At 36.8% G+C, this 25154-nt stretch overlaps 1 protein-coding gene across 6 annotated transcripts in view; it reads left to right on the top strand.

The window, feature by feature from the left end:
• Window positions 1-25154, top strand: part of sulf2a (sulfatase 2a) — an 82159-nt gene that overhangs the window by 34092 nt on the left and 22913 nt on the right. For 4 of the 6 annotated variants that reach the window (XM_087271945.1, NM_200936.1, XM_087271943.1 and 1 more), the window contains 2 exon segments: window positions 22731-22970; window positions 23367-23606. In XM_087271945.1, coding sequence (XP_087128071.1) covers window positions 22790-22970; window positions 23367-23606 — 421 coding nt within the window. In that variant the 5' untranslated portion in view covers window positions 22731-22789. 6 annotated transcript variants of the gene reach the window in all.

Below are 25154 nucleotides of genomic sequence, written 5' to 3' on the forward strand. Positions count from 1 at the left end.
TCACAGTTGTGAACAATATAAAGTTTTATTTTGAATTGTAGTTTTAATTTCAAGGTCTAGAAGCTGTCGATGATTAAAAAAAAAAATAAATAAATAAAAAATTATTCGTTAGTTAATGTCTACATCCAAAACTGCAATGTATAGTAGACAAAACAGCATGTACTGTAGATCTATTATCAAATTCACAGTACTCTTAAAAGTGCAGGTTTATGATAGACAGATTACTGAACCATAAAATGACAGGATTTGTGCAAGATACGTGCAATGAGCAAAGATAATTAAAACACTCAGGTGACCTGAGGCTGTCACACTCCTTTTATATTTATTTTACTCACACTGTTAATTCTTGTCTCTAATAATCTGTGGTTGAACATTTAGACTTATTGGAATGTCTAGAAATAATAAAGCAGAAAAAAATCCATCCTGCATGGGATCAGTGCAACTTTATTCATGAATTTATTACCTTTTCTGAGTTTTTTTCATAGAACATCTGTGGCTTAAAATATGGTAAAATGTGTTAAATAAAACTGAGAACAATTTTTTATAATGAGGGTTAGGTTAGGGTTTGACTTCATCATAAGTCCCAGGTATCAGTTTTGTTTAAATCTTTAAATTCTAAAATCTTTTTTTGGTTTTGAAGAAAAATGTCACCTATTGGATATCCTGAGAGTGAGTGAATGAACAGGATGAACTTTTACAGTTTACAGTATTAAACCACAGCATGTTGGAAATGAGAATAGATGATTTCCACCAGATGTTTTATCAACTTGGCACTTGTGTGTGACAGCCAGTGGATTTATTTCCATTAAACCTGTGTGTTTATGATTATGCTAAGTGTGAGAAACCACTTTGGATATGGATTACACATTACATCCAAATTTAGCCAGACAGGAATTAATTAATGTGATAAGAACTTTCCAGGAATACATAAAGTACTTTGTTATTCTGAAGTCACAATGACATATTAAATAAACAATTTCCAATATGAAAATAGATGTGTAACGCTTTAGCTGTTGGTATTGGCTGTATGATATTGGAGGCATTTCCTATACCTCAGTTCTACCCAAAAAGTGTTATTCTGAACATTTAGAATCATTTATATAGTTTAATATATGATCGTTTAGTTTAAAGAGAGAGTTCTGTTTACTTGTCATCCTTTTTGTTTAAAACCTTTTGGAATCACTCTTCAATAGATATTTTACTTTAAAAGATATTTTAAAGAATATTGAAAGTCGGCCATAATTGTTTACTGCTCTGGAGGTCAATGGTTACTAACGTTCTTCAAAATATCTTCATTTGTGTTCAACATAAAAAATGTTACAGTTTGAAACCAGTTGAATAAATGTATATTTTACTCAAAGGCTGTTTAATTAAGTTCACTCTTAAAGCAATTTCAAATTTAAATATTGTTAGTATTAGTATGTTAGTCTTAAATACATTTTAAAAAATGCTGGCTTCTACACAAAAAAAAATTTCGGGACAACGTGAAGAAATTAAGTCAACTTAGTTTTTTTTTTTTTTTTTTTTTTTTTACCAATTTAAGTGGATTAAACATTAAATAAATAAATTGTCACCCTCCAAAAAATAAGAATTGTGTTGTTTAAGATTATTTTCATTAAGTAGTTTGAACAAACAACAAAGGTAATTTTTGAGTGTTTATCTGTAAGCAAATCAGTGACAATATTGTCATTAAGAAGGTTTAAACATACAAAGCTTGATCACTTGTTTTTAGATCAAAGATTTTTTAATGTCACCATAGTTCGGTTTCTCATCAAATCCTCTGACCAATCAAATGCTCTACACTGCCTGACTAAATTCTTGTCGCCTATTCAAGTTTTAGGAACAATAAATAATAATTTGGCTTAGTTGATCATTTGGGATCAGAAGTGGCTTATATAAAAGGCAAAGGCCTCTAGATTACGCTTATTTTACCAAAATTAAATTATGATGATGAAATTAAATTAAGAATTTGCCCTCTCCTGTGGTTTGTAATGAAATGGGCAGCACAAATGTCTTGATACCTCAGGCTGTTGATGTTGCCATTCATCTCTCACACACCCCCATACTAAATGTAACCCCAAACCATGATTTTTTTTCACCAAACTTGACAGATTTCTATGAGAATCTTAGGTCCATGTGGGTTCCAATAGGTCTTCTGCAGTATTTGTGATGATTGACATGCAGTACAACAGTTGATTTGTCTAAAAAAATCGACCTTCTGCTACTATTCCAAACGATCGACTAGAAGTCAAGTTATTATTTGTTGCTGTTACAACTGAGATCATCGACAAGACTTTTGTCAGGTGTATAGTATCGGGGATGTCCTGCCCTTTTTAAAATGCTTCTCATTTGCTTTTCATTTGATGCGCATGATCTCAAGCCCTCTCACTGGCAAAACTGTGATAAAAACTAAGCACTATTGGCTGTTTTTCAACAAGAGGAGGGGCTGCTATATGTCCCGCCCTGCCTTCATGTTTCAGTTGAAGCTACTAAGTCACAACAAACACAGTAATTCACATTTCAAAGCACTTTACCAGACCTTTACATTTGAAAAAAATAATTATTTCTAAAATAAGTTTCAAGCTTCATATTTCGTAATTTATTCTTCCATGTTTCATTAACTCTTCCTCTCCCTGTAAAGTATTCACAGACAATCGAAACACTGATTTCTGATTAGCTAAGTTTTCTTATGAAGACTCGGGTCAGTGTGCGAGGCGTCGGACCTTGCCTAATTCCTCTTTTCAAGTTCCCATCCATCCCCGCTGTTCTTAAAGCCCTTGTGTGTTTTTGGCAATGAGGCCTGTAACATGTATAGATTTTGGAGGGGCTGCAACTAAGCCTGCTAATCTAAGCACAAAGAGAAGGAAGGGAGAAGGAGAAGAGGATTAGGATGAGGAAAGTCAGAAAAGGAAAATGCCAACAGACGCACATCCCCTGGGACAATCTCCAGCGAAGATTAGAAAATCCCCACAGTGGCCACACTGACGCTGGGAAGCCCATGTAAATTATTACGAACGTTCATGTGCTGGAATCCACAGGGGTCAGAGGCGATGGATGTGATAATTACACTTTCTGCTGTGAGCTGCGAAGTGCTCCTTTGAGGGAGGAATATTGAAGATGGTTTTTAGTGAATGGAAGGAGAGCTGTGCTTTCAAAGCTGCAGTTGGGGGTTATTAGGGGTTTGGAAGTTTATTTAGTTGTTGTGTGTATTTTGGGTTTTCAATTACAATTTTCAGGGTTCCCACGGGTCATGGGATTTCTGGAATATCTAAAAGATGTATTCCAGACTTTAAAAGTATATCTGTGGCAATAAAAAAAATGCAAGCTCTCTATTTTTTTTTACTTTTTCACTCAAAAATAGATTTTTTGCTGCTTGTTCTTGTTATTTAAAATCAACACAATTTTTCTTTGGACAAAATAATTGTTTTATGTTCAATTCATGTTAATTTGTAAAAACAATTAAGTTAACTTACTCTATTTTTTAGTTGGGACAACATGAAGGAATTGTGTGCAATCCAGGTTTTTTTACAATGTAATTTTGCATTAAAATCTGCAATGACTGTATTTTAATCAGTGAATTTATATTTGTCATAAGTCATGGAAATTTAGCTTTAGTGTGTGAAAGTTGGAAACGTCAAGGAATTTGACTTTTTTTTTAAAGTGGGAACCATGAATTTAGTTTTTATTTACTTTTAATTGTTCAAAAATAGTTTTTTTCTTTAAATTTATTTCATTCTTGTTTTGGAAATTAACTTGTGTTTGATTTCAGTATTAGTTTTCATTTCTTTACTGTAAAAACATTAAAGGTGTTTTCTGTTTATTTCTGTTTTTGAATTGAGTTACATGTCTTTTAGACAAATTTGAATTTTGAAAGCAATTGATTTTTTCTATAAGTTTTTTTTAAATGTCAACAAAAATCACTTTGTTAAACATTAGAGTTGCATTTTTAATATCAAAAGTTTACAAAGCAGAGATCAAGGTTCAGTAATGCACTTTGAAAAACATACTTGAGTTGACAATTTCATTGTTTTCTAAGAAAGTTTTCCAAAATTGCTTCATTCAATGCATTACTTCCAAATTTCTTGAAATTCACAGGACAGCTTCACAGTGACTCTTTTTACAACTTTTATAATAAGAATAATTCCTTACATTACAATAGTGCTTTTCTGGACACGTAGCATTTTACACACTTTAAGGGAGAATCTCCTCATCCACCACCAATGTGCAGCTTCCACCTGGAAGATGCAACGGCAGCCATATTCCGCCAGCCGCACACCAGCTGATTGCCAGAGAGGAGGGAGATAGTGATGAAGCCTATTATAATATGAGAATGTTAAGGAGGCCAGGATGGACAGAGTCCAGTAAATTTGGCCAGGATGCTCTTTTACTCTTTTTCGAAGGATTTTTATATTTTTTAATGACCAGAAAATCAGAACCTCAGTTTAACGTCTCATCCAAAAGACACTGCTCTCTAAGCAGTATAGAGTCCCCTCAATATACTGGGGCGTTAGGACCCACACAGACCACAGGTTGAGCGCCCCCTGCTGGTCTCACTAACCCACTTCCAGCTGCAACCTAGCTTTAGCCCTGCTTAGTTTCAGTGGGCAACCATGTGAGAGTTGTAGAGAGCTAGCTGCTGGCTAGCTTTTTTTATTTATTGATTAATTCAGAATGGCCTTGCATTCATGAACACAATAATTTACTTTCAATATTAGTGAGCCATCGAGTCATTCATTCAGTCAGTTTGTTGAAAAATGCAGACTCATTCAAGTTCAATTATTTTCATCCTGAAGGAATGAGAGTTTTGAATGAACAATACAAAATAAACCTTTTCATTCATAAATTGCCAATCATATTTTTTTAGTCTGTACTCCATTAAAATGCTTTTGCTATTTAGCCAGCATAGCTAGTTTTTGTGTAACCATTGTGTAACATTGCGTTTTGTGATGCTTGTCATTACGAGTGTGGTGTGGTGCATATAGATTTATGCATTTCCTTGTATTCGCAACAGAGCCAGCTTACTGAAATAAGAAACCAATATTGTCTGTAATCATCATTACGGCAGGGCCATTACACTTCCCCTCTCCCCAAGTCATTTAGAGGAGACAAGAAAAATTGGAAGTAATTAAAAGAAAATGAATGATGTGAACTGGCATCCTGTAGTGTGGCAGAAAGCAGATTGTATAGAAAACTGATACTAATTGTTGAATACAAACAAAAGACAGATCTTTCACTACAGACTCAAAGTAGATTGTAATGAGATTCAAGGTACAGGGAAAAATGATGGAAATAATGGAAGAATTTTAAATCCTAAAACTGACAAAAACAAAGTAAATGTGGTGGCCAGAGATGCTAAATGCTTATAATTGATAATAGTCATCATACAAATGAGATTTGGTAACTAGATTAGCCATTTTGGTAAAATAAAATTGCCAGATTGGATGTTTTAGGTCCCCTAAATGGTCAATAGCTAAATTTACATAGCTAAGTCACCAAGTTTAAAACACAAAGTTAAAACATCACCTGAAATGATAATTTTAGCTAAATGTCTTTAGCCTCTCAGTGAAATGACTTTACGATTGATTGAATGTCTAATTCATACGTTGTGTGTATTTAAAAGACTCGTGATTTTAATTTGATGAACATTTGGCTGAGCAGCATGTTCCTATTTGCAGTTTCTCAGGATTTCTCCTTTTGAAATAGAATTTGTAATTGAAGTCACCAGTAGTCGCTCTGCCCTCACATTTTATTTCTATCATTCTTGCTCACTCGGTCTGCTGCTTTCTTCAGAATAGGATGAGTAGGACTGGTTCTCTCCTGAACACTAATCTTTGAGGATTTTCCTGCCGGTTAGCGGTGGAAAAACACTTTGTTGAGGTTGAAGCATTTACCAGAAACTATTTTCTACTTCAGTTGCTTGTTAAATCCCAGATATCTGTGGTCCGCAAAAAACCCTCAGAGGCACAATCACAGTACTGCTCATATTTGGTACAGTGAGGCCAAAAAATAACTCTTCTAGAAACTAATTCTTTTTTGCATTTGCAAGTTTAATCCAATTTCTTTCAGTACAAAATATGCATGATAATTTAAGGTTTCAAAAGAACATTTGGTACACTTTACAGTACCAGTACATAAATAATGATGTGATCATATGTAAAATAAACATTAGTTTATTATGAACTAATGATGAGTTCATGTACAGTATGCACTAATCATAAACTAACTTTAACTACAACATGAGCCACATGAGTTCATGTGTGAATATCACCTACCTTAATTACTTATTAGTACATGTTGTTTGTTAAGTCATGTATTAAATACCACATTAATGTATGCTAAATTTATCCATTATGAACTCATAATATGTTGATATTGTGACTACTTGAAGGGCACATCATCAATAACTCATTCTTAACTACTCATGAACTCCTTATGCATGTCCATCTAGTGCGTTTACACTGAATAACAAAAGAAAAGTGGGTAACCCTTTAGTTTAGGTCACAATTCATTCAACTACTGGCTTATTACCTGCCTATTATTAAGTTATTAACTGTTCATTAGTAGTAACACCAAAACCTAAACCAAACTTCTACTTACTAATTATTAATAAATATGTAATTTGTCTTTTATTTAGTTAGGAGTGTTAATTAGTTTGTTAATACTGTGAATTGTGACCTAAACTAAAGTTTTACCAAAAAGGGTCAACATCAATGTGAACATTTTAAACACAGGAGTTCATGAGTAGAAAAGGATTAGTTGATGACGATGTGCCCCTCCAAGTAAAGTCATGACATGATTATACTTTAACAGTTCATGTAGGTTGCATTTAGCTTAAACTTAAATGGAAAAGGAATTTGTGGTTCATTCTGCTGTGGTGACCTCTAATAAATCAGGAACTAAGCTGAAGGATATTGACGATAGTGGCAGAACATGAGCTAAGCTAAGTTCACAACAACAGCTTGTTGAGAGTTCAAAAAACACCAACTTTAAAAAAAAGTCCTTCAAAGAGCTGTTTTTTTGTTTAATATTAGATATTGTTGAGTAAAAGAACTTCAGCTTTTGTTTCTTTACAATGCGACAACACCAATTAATGGCCATTCATGCATAGCATTGACAACATTTTCATCTATATGCAAATCATTTAGAAAAAGCCAAATACATCTATTGATTGTTGCTGAGTAAACTTAAATCTCTTGAATCCCATTTGTTCATCTTGGATCTTTGATTTTTGGACGCCACTGTATGTGAGGCCTCTGTCCTTATGTCACAGGACAGACGGAGGGCGGTAGAGTGGCCTTTTCGACACCATGGTGACCCCATCAAATATCCCCCATTGGCCACAGGGCTCAGGACCACCACGCTTGCATTGTGAATGCCATATGGTTGCCCAAGGATACAGAGAACAGGATTCCTCAGGAGAACAACACATATCATTTGTTAATCAGTCACTAGTTAGACACTGCGATTAGTAAGGGCAACTACAATTAGCAGTACCTAGAGTCCCTGTCTAGTTGACTCCAATTTTGAGCCCTAAAATAGCAGCAGTGCACACCTTTATTTAACACATAATAATAAGAATCTCTATAGATGAAAATGAACATTATCTTTGATGCATTTAATCTCTATTTATTTGAGTCTGAAAACTGTCAATGTTATTTTGTCTTCAGAGGAAGCACCAAATTGTGGCTTTGATGCATTTGTTATTAGCCTATCTCTACGCTAACAGCAGGAGATTGTGGTGATGATTAGCACTTTTTTGACCTTTCTTTGGTGTTGTTTGAAGCTGAAAAGGAAAAGGCTCATCATAAACTCACTTAGAAATCTGTTCAAAGACAGTGGTTTAAAGAGGCTATTTTTAAAAGCTTTTTATGTGCTTATAACGTCCTTTAAAATTAACATCCTGGGCTCGAAATACAAGTTCAAACAACAGCAAAAAAAAGGAAGGTTATGGTGAGGCACTTGTGATGGAAGTTAATGTGGAGCATTTTATGCAGCAAAATGTGAAACTTTACATTTTACAACAAACTAAAGGCGAGTCCAAAATCTCATACTTATGCACTATTCTGCGCCATTTTGTAGTATAAATAGTGTAAGTAGTGCGTTTACACTGAAAACTCTAAAAATAATAAGTGCACGTTAATTACCCGGATGATGCACTCATTCAGCCAGTAAAATGAAGTGTGTAATGTTGGACACTACGTACTTAACGAGCGCAGTTTTGCTCAGGTAGCGGAAGGGGCGGAGCTATCGGGCGCACATGTTGGATAACTTTATTTATTTTGGACTGTCAAAGCGAAATTCTCCTATGGGAGTGATTATAGCGCCTCCCGATGGAGAATGTAGCAATACTCACGGCAGTTATTGTTATTTGTTACTAGGGTTATTAGTGTTATTTGGCACTTTGTTCATTTATTTCACTAATTTAGCAACCGTCAAACATCATTTGGGAAACAGGTTGAATTTCCGCTTAGTAATAAAAACATTGGTGATCCATTTGGGACAACACTGCATAGATGTACTATGCTGTTAAATGTGTAAGTGCATAAGTACACACTAGTGTATAGTATTCTCCTGTTAATTCTTCTGTTTAAGCTTATTTATTATGTGAACTGTAAAACAATTTAATGCTGGGTTAAATGTTGTTTTGACCCCAAACTTTGTATCATGAGCAAGAAATGCTTGCTTACTGATCAGTCATTGCCATCTTTAATGATATGTGTGATGTCATTAATAAGGCAGAACTAGCGACCGGATAGCAGCATGCTTTCTGTTGTTGCCAGAAGGTTTCCTTCATGTACTCCGCTTTCTCCCACAGTCTAAAGACAATCAAGTATAGGTGAATTGGGTAAACAAAATTACCCATAGTGATTGTGTTTGTGGTGGGCGCGGTGGCGCAGTGGATAACGTTATCGCCTCACAGCAAGAAGGTCACTGGTTCAACCCTCGGCTGGGTCAGTTGGCATTTCTGTGTGGAGTTTGCATGTTCTCCCTGTGATCCTGTAAGCTAAATTGTGTGTACGAGAGTGTATGGGTGTTTCCCAGTGATGGGTTGCAGCTGGAAGGGCATCCGCTGCATAAAACATATGCTGGATAAGTTGGTGGTTCTTTCCGGTGTGTGTGTGTGTGTGAATGAGAGAGTGGTATGGAGTATGGGGTTTCTCAGTGCTGTGTTGTGACTGGAAGGAAATACAACACATACAAATTATTATACATAATTGGTGGTTCATTCCTCCGTAACAGCCTCTGATAAATCAAGAATTAAGCCGAAAGATAGTGTTGTAGCCAGATAAGGACACAAAATAGCTCCATGAACCTTTAATCTATTGTTTAATTCCACCTAGCAGCATCAATACCATCATCTCTCTCTCTCTCTCTCTCTCTTTCTCTCTCTGAGTTAGTTGAAAATCATTGAAAATATTTCAAAGATTCAAACTGGTTGAGATGTTAAATGTTTTATTATTTAAAATTTGACACCCTATGTCAAATATGCCAAAATTAGTTTATTAGCATGTAGTCCAAACTCATCATAAGTCATCATGCTTATTGTTGTTTTACAAAATGTAGGAGTTGTCATGTAATCAGAGTTATAAAACTGCATACTGTATAGCCTTACAATTAAAAGGTTGGTCAGCAACATTTTAACATGCATGTTGTTCACATCTTGTGGATATACTAATGAAACTGAATACAATTCCAATAAGTTTCCTGCATATTATGAGCATTGGCTCTGTAATAATTCATAATTGGTGCTGTATTGGTTGACATGTCAATGAGATCATATCTTTATTCTTCAATGTGTGCATTGTAGGTAAATCATCCCCAGAAATATCCAATCCTATCTGAACTTTTTTGGAAATGCGCTCTTTTTGGAAAATTTGGCCTTTTACATTTAAATTGGCAGAGTGCAGTTTTGAAGGGGTTGTCCAGAGTGTATTTTTAAGGCTTGGTAGTGTTTAAAGGATGGAGAGCAGGGTGGTGCTCATGGTTCATTAGTAAAAAAAAAAAAACAATTTAAATTTTTATTTTTTTGTCATTATTTTTTCATACATCTTTAAAACAGAACAAGTTCTGGGGAAATAGCACCGTTTTTGGACAACATTTTAACTTTGTCTGCTACATTACAGCGCCTCTGGCCATGCCCCTCTGCTGCGAGGGCTGTATGCGCATGGTGAATGCGCATAACCTGAAGCATTTGTGATCTCACTAGACTGGATACATTTTTTGTAGTGCTCCAAATTCGTTAGCTATATGCTTTGCTAAGCTAACTCTATAAAAGCCAATCCAGCTAACTCTATAAAGCCAGTCTTCCTTTGCATTGAACTTTGAGCGTAATACATTCAGAGATGTTGCTTATGTTCACACAGCTACATACACATCAACTAAAGTTTAAAATACGATATCATGGTGGACCACATCTTTAATAAAAGAAAAATCCACTGGTTTAAACTCATTTTACCTACTGTATATTTGGGTTAAATCAACTCAGCCTGTTTTAGGGTGTCAGTAGGCAACTTCAGCCATCCCCAGTAACATATAAACCACTGCTTTATGTTTCTCATTTGTTCTCTATTTCTTGTCAGCACAGTCGTGTGATGTGTCTCTGAGGATTTAAATGTCAGTGACGATTACGGGACTCGAGGTTTCGACTCTGACCAGGTTAATTAGTTTAAACCTATGATTTAGAAGCCCTTTGTGTCCACACAGTGCTGACGTCCAGCTTTTCTGCTGTTTATCATACTGCTGATCAAGGCAGAATACGCTGTTTGCTCTCGATAATTGCATGTTCAATGTTTGCCCCCTCTCTAAGCGCTCACGGCATCATTAAAACCTGCGAATCAATTGTTATAGGTGCCACTGCATATACGTTCCAGTCTAAACAAGACGGATACTGACGTTGACCAAATCCGACGCAAGTCCCTTTGACCACAAAGAAGCCTGATGTACAGTATTGAGCTGGGGAATCCACATTTCCCCCACCTCACTTTAAACTTGCTGGCAGATAAAGGTCTTCTCTATGAAAGAAGCTTGTCAGAGCATTTGCATCTGAATGGCAGCTGCTGTTGGCAAATTCAGGGAGACTTTGGAAAGTTTGCATACTGAATCGGAGGGTGGACGCACATTCCCCAAGCCATGCCAGTATAGTTATGCGGGCAGCAAGAAGACTGATGGTGGTACTTGAGAGGCCCGGGGGCAAGAAAGTCGGGTCAAGTGGCCCTTATTTCACCTGCCACCAATGGCTCTTAGCAGTTTAGGTTGTTCTGCCATGTACAGTACAAGACCTTCTCTCAATAGTGTAATTATGTTGTTTTGTCAGTGAGTCTAGTGACTGCTTTCTTATGCAGCTGCTTTTCTTTGGTTTTTATTTTATGTGATATTTATCATAAATATCTAAAGATATAATATTCTAATTCTCTTATTGCCTGTTTTATCAGGGGTTGCCACAGTGGAATGAACCACCAATTACTCTGGCATATGTTTAACAGACAGTGGATAACTTTCTAAAACAGGCTGGGTTGATTTAACCCAAATATGTAATGTCGCAGAGAAAGCTAAAATGCTGCTCAATTGCTGTTATTTCCTCAGAGCTTGTTCTGTTTCTGTATTTGGGCTTCCAAAGGACACGACACAAAGAGAGAAGTGCTTTTTCACTTTAATTATGTTCTAGAGAATTATAAAAAAATATATAGCTAGCATTTGACAAAGAACAGCTTCCTCAGTGCTGGGAAACATCCACACACACACTCATATACCATAAACTGGTCAACCAGGCAAAAATGTCGAGCCAGTTATGCTAACCAATTAGCCGCTGTGCTGGCCATAATATCTAATTATATTTATATATAATAGTTTTCTTGGTGGTCAGAATGCAAATATGTTCTTAAGTAGGAAAATTATCATTTTAAATCACTTTTCTATATCATTGGATAAGTGACTGCACAGGCATTGCAGACAAAGAGACACACCCTCTCTCCTGCTTTCACTTCTAATTCTAATGGAGGGAGCAATTTATTTATTTATTTTTTTGTGAATGAATATCCATTTTGAACGATTAGCGTGAACCATCCCTGCATCTCAATGTGCACATCCACCTTTCTGTAGGTGGTATATTGACACATGCTCAGGGTCCTTATGCGAGATCTAGTGTATATATCTATGGTGACAGGGGTCCGATGTCGGCATGCTAACAACATCATACATCATTGATTTTCGTTTTGGTGTTAAAGAATGCAGAGAAACATCAAAAACCAACACAGGCTCATTTTGAAAACGTAATCCCGTGGATGTTTCTGGAGACCGCGAAATACGTTATGGAGGTACGTATTTTTGCTTGTTTTGTTTTCACAAGTCCACGAGAGGCCACTGTGTGCGCTTTTTCGTACCTCAAATGCCTCTTGCAAGGGCTGTTCGACCCCATGCTGTTCTCGCATAAACCCACCAGAGGCCACTGTCGAATGACCATCTGTCTGACTGACTAAATGATTAACTGTGCGACCGGCCAATCGACTGACCCAGCCTCCTCCTTCCCTAAACCCAACCAAATTTACAGATTGACCCGCCCACCCGCTTACTTCCCTAAACCCAACCAACAATTTACAAAAGCCGTCCACAAAAAGAAAAGCCCTCGTCTGATTTTTACCACGTTTTCAGATTTTACCACATTCTCACCCTGTTATTAACTTGTTTATTTTATTTTTTGGATTCTGTTTTTGTCTTACCTGATTTCTGCAACCACTCTTCCCCGGACTCGAACCTGGCCGTTGTCATCATGGTCAGCTCCTCTCTGCGTCTCAAGTCCGCTGACGTACACGACAAGCTAACTAGACAAACTGGTTGCAGCGGGAAAGCCCTCCACACGGAGGTAAGCGGTCAACAAGGGAAGTGCAAACCTTGTAGCGTTCGCTTAAAAAATAAAATGCAGCCATACATACCTTCGGCTACATAATTTGCAGTCTCCAGAAACCTCCACGGGACTATGTTTTCAGAATAAGCCTGGGTTGTCAAAAACGTGTTATGCATTTTAGTAGATTGCATAGCAGCTCGTCCATGAACATTATTTCTGCAGGAGTACTGAATGTATTGTAATGTAATGTGTATTTATATAGCACATTTTATTGTGTATGGCCATACACCCAAAGCGCTTCACAATTATGAGGGGGGTCTCTCCACACTACCACCAGTGTGCAGCATCCACTTAGATGATGCGACGGCAGCCACAGGACAACGGCGCCAGTGCGCTCACCACACACCAGCTATAGGTGGAGTGGAGAGACAGTGATCGAGCCAATTCGGTGGAAGGGGATGATTAGGAGGCCATGATCGTAAGGGCCGATAGAGGGACTTTTGCCAGGACACCGGGGTAACACCCCTGCTCTTTCACGAGAAGTGCCATGGGATTTTTAATGACCGCAGAGAGTCAGGACCTCGGTTTAACGTCTCATCCGAAAGACGGCGCCCACTGACAGTATAGTGTCCCCTTCACTTTTACTGGGGCATTAGGACTCACACAGACCACGGGTTGAGCGCCCCCTGCTGGCCTCACTAACACCACTTCCAACAGCAACCTAGTGTTCCCTAGTGGTCTCCCATCCAGGTACTAACCAGGCTCAGCCCTGCTTAGCTTCAGTGAGTAACCGGTCTTGGGCTGCAGGGTGAAATGGCTGTGGCTAAAGACTGAAGACTACAACTCCCATGATTCCACATTCAATGTCTCGATGTCATAAAACTACACCTTTGTTTGTTGTAAATACACACTTTCTAGCGGTGAAAATCTCTTACTTTCACAACAGCTCCACAATTTATAATTGTATTGCATTTTTTTCCTCAACATCTGGATAACATTTAATCAGTCTAAATATTTTTTTCCACACTGTATCACATCATGCCGTCTTGCATTGAAAGTTGAGCAAAGCGCTGAGGGCAGCAATAACAGGAGCTTGGCGCTAGAGGACAAAGCTGGCATGCAGAACAGTAGATCAGATACAAAACATCTGATACTGGCACCATTTTACCTTCAGCCCCTTGTCATAAATTATTCTCACTTCTGTGGTAATGAAGACCCTCGAAGAAAACACAGAGATTACCCTAAACGTATTTCTCCAGTAACCCTGCAGCATCCATTATGCTGAAATTAAGGCAAGACAATGCAAATGGGGTAAAAATGAACTACTATTAATCACCATACTACTAGAGTTGACTTGATTACATTATGAACTACACAAATGTTTGTAATACATGCTAACTCAGTATGTACATACAGTAATATAGTAATGTCGTATGTAAATACACAATGCAAACAAGGCATTATTTCATTGCAGTTGCACTAATTTGCATACATTTCCTGCAGAAAACAACAAACAATTAATGAAGTCATGTTTAAAATCCTGATTAATTTTATTTTGACGTATTAGTCGAGACAAAAACAATTTACAATTTATTTTAGGGGATTTTGGGAATAATCTTTTACCCTACATAATTCAGAAAATACTGCAAATAGCCAGGAAACAAAGTACATTAAAACAGTATAGAATAATATATCATACATATTTACATTTGACTAAAAATCTGTATAGCAGCAGCCAAAAAGTCCACAATTTTCAAATCAACAGTGTTTTTTCCAGTGTCTTGCCTTTAAAAAGTGAAAGATCTCCTATTTGTCCAGCTCTTTAAGATTTAACTCTATTCTCAAGCTGTTGTTTTTATCAATTGCCAGCAGTGAGTCCTGGAGAGGCAGAAGGAGGAGGAGATGAAGGGGGGGGGCTCGGGGTGAACAGAGCAGCCAAGAGAATTTAAAACAGGAGACCCCCAAGGTCAGACCTCATCCATTCCCCTGAGAGGGAACAATGACGGAGGAGAGAGCAGGAATTAACATGGACTGAATGCAGCTGCGTGAGGGTTTGTGGGGAGATGCTGGGAGAAACAGAAGGACGAGAAGAGAGAAAGCTGTCAGATGTATGATTCAAAAGTTGAAGAAAGCTGTGGAGGATTTGTTTGGATGGGAATGTCCAGGGATGAGCAGTGCATGGTGTTTGTTGATGAAGGTTTTTGCTGTTTGTTTGGATGGGTGAAGTTTGTTTGGTCACCTTTAACCTGAGAACCGCAGGGTGTCTGGATCTACACTGCAACAGGATTCCACTTTTCTGAGGTAAGGTTATGAGGATGATGAAGAATGAAATTAAATTTACTTTATGGAAATCTGATAGATATTAAGTTTGGGATGGTTGAGTTTTATGGTGTTGAAAGATGTCTCTTCAGGACTGCATTCACTGGATTAACAAAAAAGGTGAAATATTATTAGAATGTAAATACAATATGTATTGTAATGTGTTTTGAAATGCAGTTTATTCCTGAGATTCAAAACTAAATTTCTTTTGTCAAAACAGTATTTTTTATAAACTTTTTTTTGTTCTGCTCAGATTTGATTATTTTTCATAACTGTTGTGTAAACTGTGATATGCTTCAAAAAGACAAATGTAAGATGAAAAAACATGAATAAATCATGGATTAAACTGCTCAAAACTGACAGTATATACATTTTTAATGTTGCAAAAGATTTGTATTTCAAATATTCGTTTTTTTTATTAAGTATTTTTGAACAACAAATTATGTTTTCAACCAAAATACAGTTTTTCTCAGTCACTTTGGTCCATTTCTCAAATCAGAATTGAAATATTTAAAACTACCTGTTCAATCTTCAGATCATTGTGTCACTTGTGCACATCAAAAGATTTTTCTCATTTCTTTGAACAAGTTGCAAATGCTTTTGTACAACCATGCAAACGATTATGTACAATTCTCTGATGTTTCTTACATTATCAATTGGTCAAAACATAATGCAGTTTTTTTCAGTGGCTTTGGTGCATTTCTCTTAACACTATTTACATGTACACTATAGTTAATGCATTTCTCAAAAAAATGAGTACAAACTGCAAAACCTGGTTGATAACCTGCAAAACCGTGTCACTTGCTTAAAATGGATAGCTCATTCCTCAAAAGGAAGTATTCATGTCAATGAAAGTGTCAGTGTCACCAAGATGAAAAGTACTGACACCATTGTTTATAAACAAGATAGTCAAATGTCTTTGTCCTGTTTTCATTATGACAGTTTACTCTAAACATTTTTTCAATGCAAAAAAGTCAGATTTTTGTGACACTTGCTAAAAAAGCTCAAGACAGCACTATATACTATTTGCACAGCCATTTGAAAACTACACTAAAGTTACACTGCATTAAGTGAAGTATCTGAGTACAAGACACTGAATATGTATGTTTTACATTTTTACTGCATTTGCTCTTTACAATTCTAATTTATTCACAGCATTGTGCAAAAGAATAAACACACCCTTATTTACAACAAACAAACTTCATTTGGGTAGAGCTGCGCACAACTGTAAACAATAGTGCAGAACATATTGGAACTGAACCTACAACACAGGTCTGTAAATCATTCATCAAATTGTTCAATTTAGAAAACATTTTCAGGAAGAAAAAGATTTAAAATTATTTTTAAAATTAGCTTGACAGATTTTGACAACTAGTTCAACATTTTTGTATGTAATGACTCCAGTAATGAAATGAGGACTATTAGTTTAAATGGAATGTCTATTCGGCATTTACAAGTTTAGTTTATTTTGACTGACATGACATAAACAAATGATAATGTTATAAATAGCAGAGAGTTGTATGAAATCAATTGATGCATGTCCAAAAGCATTTGCATTTTTTTGGAAGGATTGAGAAACCGCTACTATGATGTGCACCAAAAATAGTTTTGAGAAATCCCTTAACTGTTGTGCAAATATAAATAGTGTTGTGAGAAATGCACCAAAGCGACTGTATTTTAGTCTCTGTTGAATGGTTTCACCCTCAACAACATTTGTCTGCAGGAGATTCTGCTATATTCACATTTCTACTTTTTGTTTTTCTTTGTACATGATCTGTCAAAAAAATTTTTTTTGCCATAGTTTGGATCAGAACACCCCTTCTGAGAAGTTATTGATAACATGACTAAGTAATTTGATTGTCTTATCCGCACACAATGACACAAGGACTTGTCTTTCTGAAAGCACTGACATGTTCATTGACACAGAAATGTAGTTTTGAGTTATGAACTAAGGATTATGAGCAAGAGACTGGCTTTTGCATGTAATCCATGGTGTTTTGCTATTTGTACGCATTGTTTTGAGAAATGCATTAACTGTTTCACTAATTAAAATTTTGATCTCAGAAATGTACCAAAGTGATTGTTCAATATTGATAATAGTATTAATAATGAGTACCAAAAATGATTAATTACTATTTTGATTAATTACTATTTTGATCAATGTAAAATATAATAAATCTTACTTATATCAAACCTTGGGTATTCGTCACAGTTTACACTCATTTAAAGTTAAATATTTTACTCCTTAAGGCAGGTGGATGGATGGATGGATGGATGGATGGATGGATGGATGGATGAATTGATTGATTGATTGATAGATTGATAGAGTGAAGGATGGATGGATGGATGGATGGATTGATTGATTGATTGATTGATTGATTGATTGATTGATTGATTGATTGATTGATTGATTTGATTGATTGATTGATTGATAGAGTAGGGATAAATAGATAAATTGGATGGATGGATGGATGGATGGATGGATAGATAGCTAGACATATTTAAAGTAGATAGATAGATAGATAGATAGATAGATAGATAGATAGATAGATAGATAGATAGATAGATAGATAGATAGATAGATATGGATGGATGCATGGATAGAAATATAGAGTGATGGATGGATAGATAAATGGAGTGACGGATGGATGTATGGATGGATGGATGGATAGATATTGATGAATGGATGGATAGATATTAATAGATGGATGGATGCATGGATAGATGGATGGATGGATGGACAGATAAATGGAGTGACGGATAAATGGATGGATGGATAGAAATTGATAGATGGATGGATGAATAGATGGATGGGTGGATGGATAGATAGATTGATTGATAGAGTAAAGGTGGATGGATGGATATATTGATATAATGATAGAGTGATTGATGGATGGATGGATAGATTTTGATAGATGGATGGATGGATGCATGGATAGATGGATAAATGGATAGATATATGGAGTGACGAATAGATGGATGAAAGGATGGACACTATGTCCACTAAGGCCTGGAGTGAGACTGAAAAATTGATTACTTTTTAAAATGTCTTTAAATAGAAAAGATTTAATCAAAATTAAACATTTTTAACTATTTTTATTGTATTTCTAATGGAATAAATGCAGCCTTGGTGAGCAGACAAAAACATAAAAACAAACGTCTCTAGTTTTTTGACCAGTAGTGTATTTGCACTGTTTTTAATGGACCTCATAAGATGCTCTTATAGATTTGTGTTTTGAAGGATGACACTGTGGGAGTCTGGTTTCCTGTGGTCTCCAAAACAAACAGTAATTCCGGTCTTAGCTCATGTTTCTTTCTGAATGTAACCCTTCACAGCAGGTGGTGTGTTGGGTTAATGCTGTGTTAAGAAGCTAGGCAATCCTTGCATTGTGTTTGACCATCAGTTATTAAACTTTTAGTTTGACCTCCTCAGGGACAAAGAACAACTGCTGAGCCTTTTATCAAATAATTCTGCTGTTTTACGACATGTGTTTCGCAATTGTGCTGTTTTTAACAGAGGAAACTTAACAGTGAATTATGAGAACAAAAAAATTTAATAAATAAATAAAATAATTTTTCATTAATCGTAATCGAGTTAAATGTTTAATTAATCGAGATTTTGATTTTAGGCCAATTCGCCCAGTCCTAGTGGCACTTTTGAGGTGTTTGGCCTTGGTAGAATAGATCTGCTATGCTACTGCTGCTGCAGCTTTTATTATGACAGAGCAAGTACAGACACTTGCCACTGCCAGTACATTCATAGATTTGCAGTCTGAGAATTTAATACACTGCTGCCGCTGCAAACATAATATACATCTAACTCTCATAGTAGATCTAAACACAGGTGGAGCTGGGGTGGAGGAGGGTCTCTGAAAACACGGTGCATAATCTTAGCGGAAAACAACACTGAGGAATTTAAAATGTTGAGGAGCAAGCTCATTGGCTGCATTTGTGACGGCAGCCAATCATCTGTACCATGTAATGGATATAGCAGCAGATAGGAATGAACTGCATATCCATAAATTAATCAGTATCATTATAACTTAAGAAAAAAGTATGACATTTCAGAAATTTAGCATTTTCATGTATTTAGCCAAGTGTTTATTTTAAAGGGCACCTATTTTATCACTTTTTCAAATTTTAAGATAAGTCTTTTGTGTCTCCAGAATGTGTTTGTAAAGTTTCAGATCAAAACACCCATCAGGTTATTTATTATACCTTTCAGAATATTGGAACTTTCTGCTCTGAACACAATGTAGCTGTTTTTGTTGCCTGTGCCTTTAATGCTAGTTCTCCCCACCCACCATTCCCACGTGCCTGTCAGATTGTGCCTCAATCTCCGCCTTGGCTATGGCAGATAAACAGCACAGTGACAGACATGATGAAGGAAGCAGATATCATTTAACGTCTGTGAGAAATACTACAGTAAGAACTTTCCCAATGATTATTTGATGTATATGTTGTGGAGTTAATTCAAGCCTATCGTCGACAATTAGTCACACACAATGTTGTTTCAAAGTTCATGCACACACACACACGGTGTGCGTTTATTTTTGCAGTGTTTCTGCATGGCAAAATGTGACAGGATACACGTTAACATCTACTGTATTGATATCCGTTATGTTAATGTACAAAATAAACCTGATTTAACCTCCACAAAATGGGACTGAAGCGTCTTCTTTTATAATTGTACTGACATGCGGCTGTGGTCATAAAGACGCTGTAATTTATTACAGACATGCACTGTTTTAAAAACATTTAAAACTTGTAAAACTCATTCTTAATCACCTTTGATGATGATTGATGATCACAGAGAGCTGAACAGATCTTTTATCGTCGCTTGCTTTGCGCACGTCCTGTCTTGTTGATATGATACAACGGAGACATGTTAATACATGGCTGTCAATCAAATAGGTGGGTGGGGAAACTGCACTTCGTCATGTTGCAGTGGGCCTCAAAATGGGAGGGATTTGGATCCTATTTTAACGTCAGCAAATTTAAAACAAGTGGACACACTATACCTACACACGGTTTTTGTCCAAATAGCTTCAAAAAGATTATTTTCATTATAGATGCCCTTTAACTGTTAGAGTGGAAAAGAACTTTTGTGCTGTTGTTAATTTATATATGCTAAATTATTAATAATTTACTTACTACCTTACACTTACTATTACTTCCAGAATATGTTGTATTTTGTTTCATTTAGACATATTCATAGTTTTGAACAATAAAAAACTTAGGTTGATGTTCATTGTGAAATTCTTAAAGCAAAACCAATTATCCGCTATAATCTGTTTTCTAGCTGTGAGGTCCCTGAGTGTGAGGTCAGTCTAAACATGCATCTACACATTTCCATAACTAATCTGCATCAGACATCACATGCCCTCCCTTTTCCAATCTATTAACACCCCACTGTCTTCTCTTATAATGGCCCTTTCCTCTTTTAACCTTTGGCCGTATCAGTCAGCGTCTCTCTGACTCTTTTGGCCTGTAGCCGCTGTCATTATCATCCACACCAGCTGCCATGTGTTCAACAGAGCCCATCGTTACACTTCGGGAATGAGTGGCTCTCTATGCATCATTAATGATTAATTAATGCCAAGCATCATAAATAAGATCATTTATATGGGTGAGCTCCTCAGTTACTCTGCAAATGGTGACCGAAAACCCAAAGGAGTAGAAGTGGAGGGTCATTTGAGAAGTGTGTGTGTGTGTGTGTGTGTGTGTGTTTGTGTGTGTGTGTGTGTGTGTGTGTGTGTGTGTGTGTGTGTGTGTGTGTGTGTGTGTGTGTGTGTGTGTGTGTGAATGTGTGTGGGTGGTTCTGGTGTTAATCACATTCTGGGGACCAAATGTCTCCTCAAGTATAGTAATACCAGTCATTTTTGACCACATTGGGTCATTTAATTATATATTTATTTGGTCCTCATGAGGAAAACCACTCATACATCATTCAAAATGAATTATTTTGAAAATGTAACACTGCAGATTGTTTTGTGTGAGGGTTGGGATTAGAGGTAGGGTTGGGAGAAGTGGACAGACTCCATCTGTACAGTATGAAAATCATCATGTCTATGGGAAGACCCCATAATACATGACAACCCAACATGTGTGAATGCGAATGCCAGTTTGAGTTTATGTATTTAAAAATCTTCAGTGTCACATGATATGCTGATTCTGATATGCTGATTCTGATATGCTGATTTCTTATAGATATGCATGACATTTGGCTACAATATCAGCAATATATACAATATTAGACTTTTATATTATTAAATGTTAGTTTTAAACTATTTAAATATATTGTTTAAATGTAATATAAAAAGAGTTGAATTACTTCATTATTATTTTTAACATTGCTGTTATTGACTCTACAAGAACATTTTTGCCAGTTTATCCACTTTTGGGATATGGCTATTTTGATTGGATGCTTAATCATGACATGAAATGTCGCATGTCACATTTTAGTAAGGTTTTTGCTAAAGGATAGACAAGATGTCAGCATTGTGGCAGAAAAATGTAGATGTTTTATTTTTTATTTAATTAAATAAAGATTTGTTGTCCACTCTGTTTATTTGCATGTTGTTTTTGTAATAAACATTGCAGCACAAGCTCTTTGGAAATACATACTCCTGCCTACAGTTATGTAAATGCACTAAAGCACATACTTAAACATACATTTGATTGCAGTTTCTAGGTAAAATAAACTGTACGTGGCAGTATGATGTCAGCGACTTTTGTTTCTTTTCACACTAATGATATTTACAGGGACATATTATTAACAAATAAATAATTATTTTAACACATTTCTACGCAAATCATCAAATAAATACTATAAAACAACTTAACAATGTCTATAATTTGTTTTCTAATATGTTTGCCTCACCCATCTAACTGTAGTCAGTTTGTTTAGTAGCTTTGTTTGGTGATGCAAAGTGCAGTATACATTTCTGGAGATAGCAAATTATGTAGCCAGAGTTACTTATGGCTGCTTTTAATCTTTAAAACAAACACTATGGGGCGATATGAAGCCACTGATGGCTTTTGTTTTTTTTTGCGCTACCAGCTGACCGCTTGCCTCTGTGTGGATGGCTTTTCCGCTGTTACAGTTTGCCCAGTAGCTTGCCATGTATGTTGGTGGACTTGAGACGCAGATAAGAGGTGATACAATAACGGGGTTGGACTCCTGTGAAGAACGGTTCTAGAAAGCAGATAAAACAAAAGGTAAAAAATAATAATAATAATAAGTAAATAACAGCGTGAGAACGTGGTAAGATCTGAAAATATGGTGTAAATCAGGCAGCCACAAAGAATTTTCTTTGTCTGGATTGCTTTTGAAAACTCAATTGGTTGGGTTTAGGGAAGGGTACAAGCCGCCTCTGGTGGATTCTTGAAGACAAAAACTGCAAAAAAAATGGCACCTGATACGTATTTTGTAATCTCCAGAAATGTATATAGGGATACATCTCAATAATTAACCTGTATTGGAACATTTTGGTGGAAACCATTTTTTTCAGGATCCTTTGGTGAAAAGAAAGTTTAGAACATATATACTCTTTGTTCTGTTCTCCAGGTTGACAAAAAACTGCGACCTTACTAGTAAGTGTGGGAGGTGGAGCACTGGTTAAGGTCATGGCAGTAGGGTGGAGACCGGCCACCCTTCTCCTAGTCTTCATCCTGACGTTCATCTGTCTCTCGGATGGATCCACGTACCTCTCTGGCCAAAGACAGAGGTCTCGTCTTCAGAGAGATCGGCGAAATGTTCGACCAAACATGATTCTCATTCTTACTGATGACCAGGACATTGAACTTGGTGCGTTGCCCATTTGCGTTTCTTTCTGTAAGGACATAATTTAAAATGACGTGTGAGTTTATACAGAGAATGAATGACAATTATGAATCATCATCATATAATTCACTTTAGTTTCCTACAGAAGGACATCTCACACATTCAGTCCTGTAGTATTGACCAACTGCTAAAGTCCATTATGCCAAACGTGCTGTTTTTCTACTAGTTTTTTGGCACTTTAATCACTGAAGTGGCAGCATAACAGCTTCGCTGCTGGTCTTTGTTCAGGCTTTTCATTCAAGCTCTTTTAGAGAGGAAATTTATGGTCAAGCATCTGTTACATAAAACAATCTGGATCTCTTTTTTGCTCTGTTTCCTTCTTTTTCCAATCTACATATATTCTCTGTTTGTTGCCGAAAGGCTCCATGCAGGCCATGAACAAAACAAAGCGCATAATGATGCAAGGCGGCACTCATTTCTCCAATGCATTTGCAACCACTCCAATGTGCTGCCCGTCTCGATCCACCATCCTGACTGGGAAATATGTGCACAACCACCACACATACACCAACAACGAAAACTGCTCATCGCCGTCCTGGCAGGCCCATCATGAACCACACACGTTTGCCGTGCACCTCAACAATTCAGGCTACAGGACGGGTTAGTAGACTTTCATTTCTATGTACTCACCTCTAGGCAATCTAAGATGTGTATGAATTTCTTTCTTCAGCAGAAGGGAAACCAAGGTTCTATGTAAATCTTAAGGTGGTCATGAACTGCCTCTTTTTTTATTTTGTGCTGTTCTCAATAGGGTCTACTTATGTTATTAATAATTTACAAAAAATAAAGGTTTATTTTCTCACCTGTTTTGATCACCCGATTTGAAGAGTGATTGTAGACGGCCACTGGTATGACTATCCTACGGTTTCATATTCAATAATCATGTAGATTTGGCAGCTTACATGCTTCATAGATAATAAGTAATTTGTATTTATATAGTGCATTTATCGTGTATGGCCATACACCCAAAGTGCTTCACAATTATAAGGGGGGTCTCTCCACACCACCACCAATGTGCAGCATCCATTTGAATGATGCGACAGCAGCCACAGGACAACATCGTCAGTGCACTCAACACGCACCAGCTATAGATAGAGTGGAGAGATGCAGCCAATTTGGTGGATGGGGATGATTGGGAGGCCATGATGTTTAAGGGCTGATGAATGGAATTTGGCCTGGACACCGGGGTTACACCCCTACTCTCTACAAGAAGTGTCATGTTTTTAATGACCACAGTGAGTCAGGACCTCGGTTTAACATTTCATCCAAAAGATGCCACCCACTGACAGTATAGTGTCCCCTTCACTATACTGGGGCATTAGGACTTACAAAGACTGGAGGTTGTGCGCCCCTGCTGGCCTCGCTAACACCACTTCCAACAGCAACCTAGTTTCCCCATGTGGTCTACCATCCAGGTACTAACTAGGCTCAGCCCTGCTTAGCTTCAGTGAGTAAGTGCTCTTGGGCTGCAAGGTGATGTGGCTGTGGCCAAGATGAATGCTGCTGTGATTTAAAAATGCATTAATACTCCTTACTTATCAAATAATCTATAACAACAGATAAAAAAATTGTGAATTAATTCAAATCTACTTAAACTTCAACCTCAAGGTTGTGTGGTTCAACATTACTGTCAGCAGAACATTGTCTTTTTGTTTACATGTTTCTGAAAATTCAGCATTGAATTGAGCCTTCTTTCTAATCAAATCTGTGTTAAAAAGGGGGAACAAATGATCTGATGTTATCTAGAACTTTATTAAAATCTCCTCCTATTATTGGGATCAGATTGAAAGAAAAGCAAAGCTGTTTTTCCACATCTTGGCTCTGTACAGCATCTTGGTGTCTTCACGGGCCTGTACCATGAAGCTGGATTAGCTGGCTGGCCAGTTCATTTCAGTTTAGTTTGCATCAATCTTGGGTTTTAGATAACATTTAATCAATCGTTGTTGCCATGGTATTATGGAGCAGCTGAGCTGAGCTACATTCATGGTACCTAAACCCAGAGTTGGTGCAAACTAAACTGAAACTTATCTGGTTTGCCAGCTAATCTGGCTCTATGATACAGGCCTCTGATTTTGCCTCTCTTGTTATTTAGATACAGCACAAATCAGTGGGCGAAGCTAAACAGACAGTGATGTAGAAACCTCTTCT

Source organism: Danio rerio, chromosome 11 (genome assembly GCF_052040795.2).
Source record: "Danio rerio strain M-AB ecotype USA chromosome 11, GRCz13ab, whole genome shotgun sequence".
Lineage (NCBI taxonomy): Eukaryota > Metazoa > Chordata > Actinopteri > Cypriniformes > Danionidae > Danio > Danio rerio.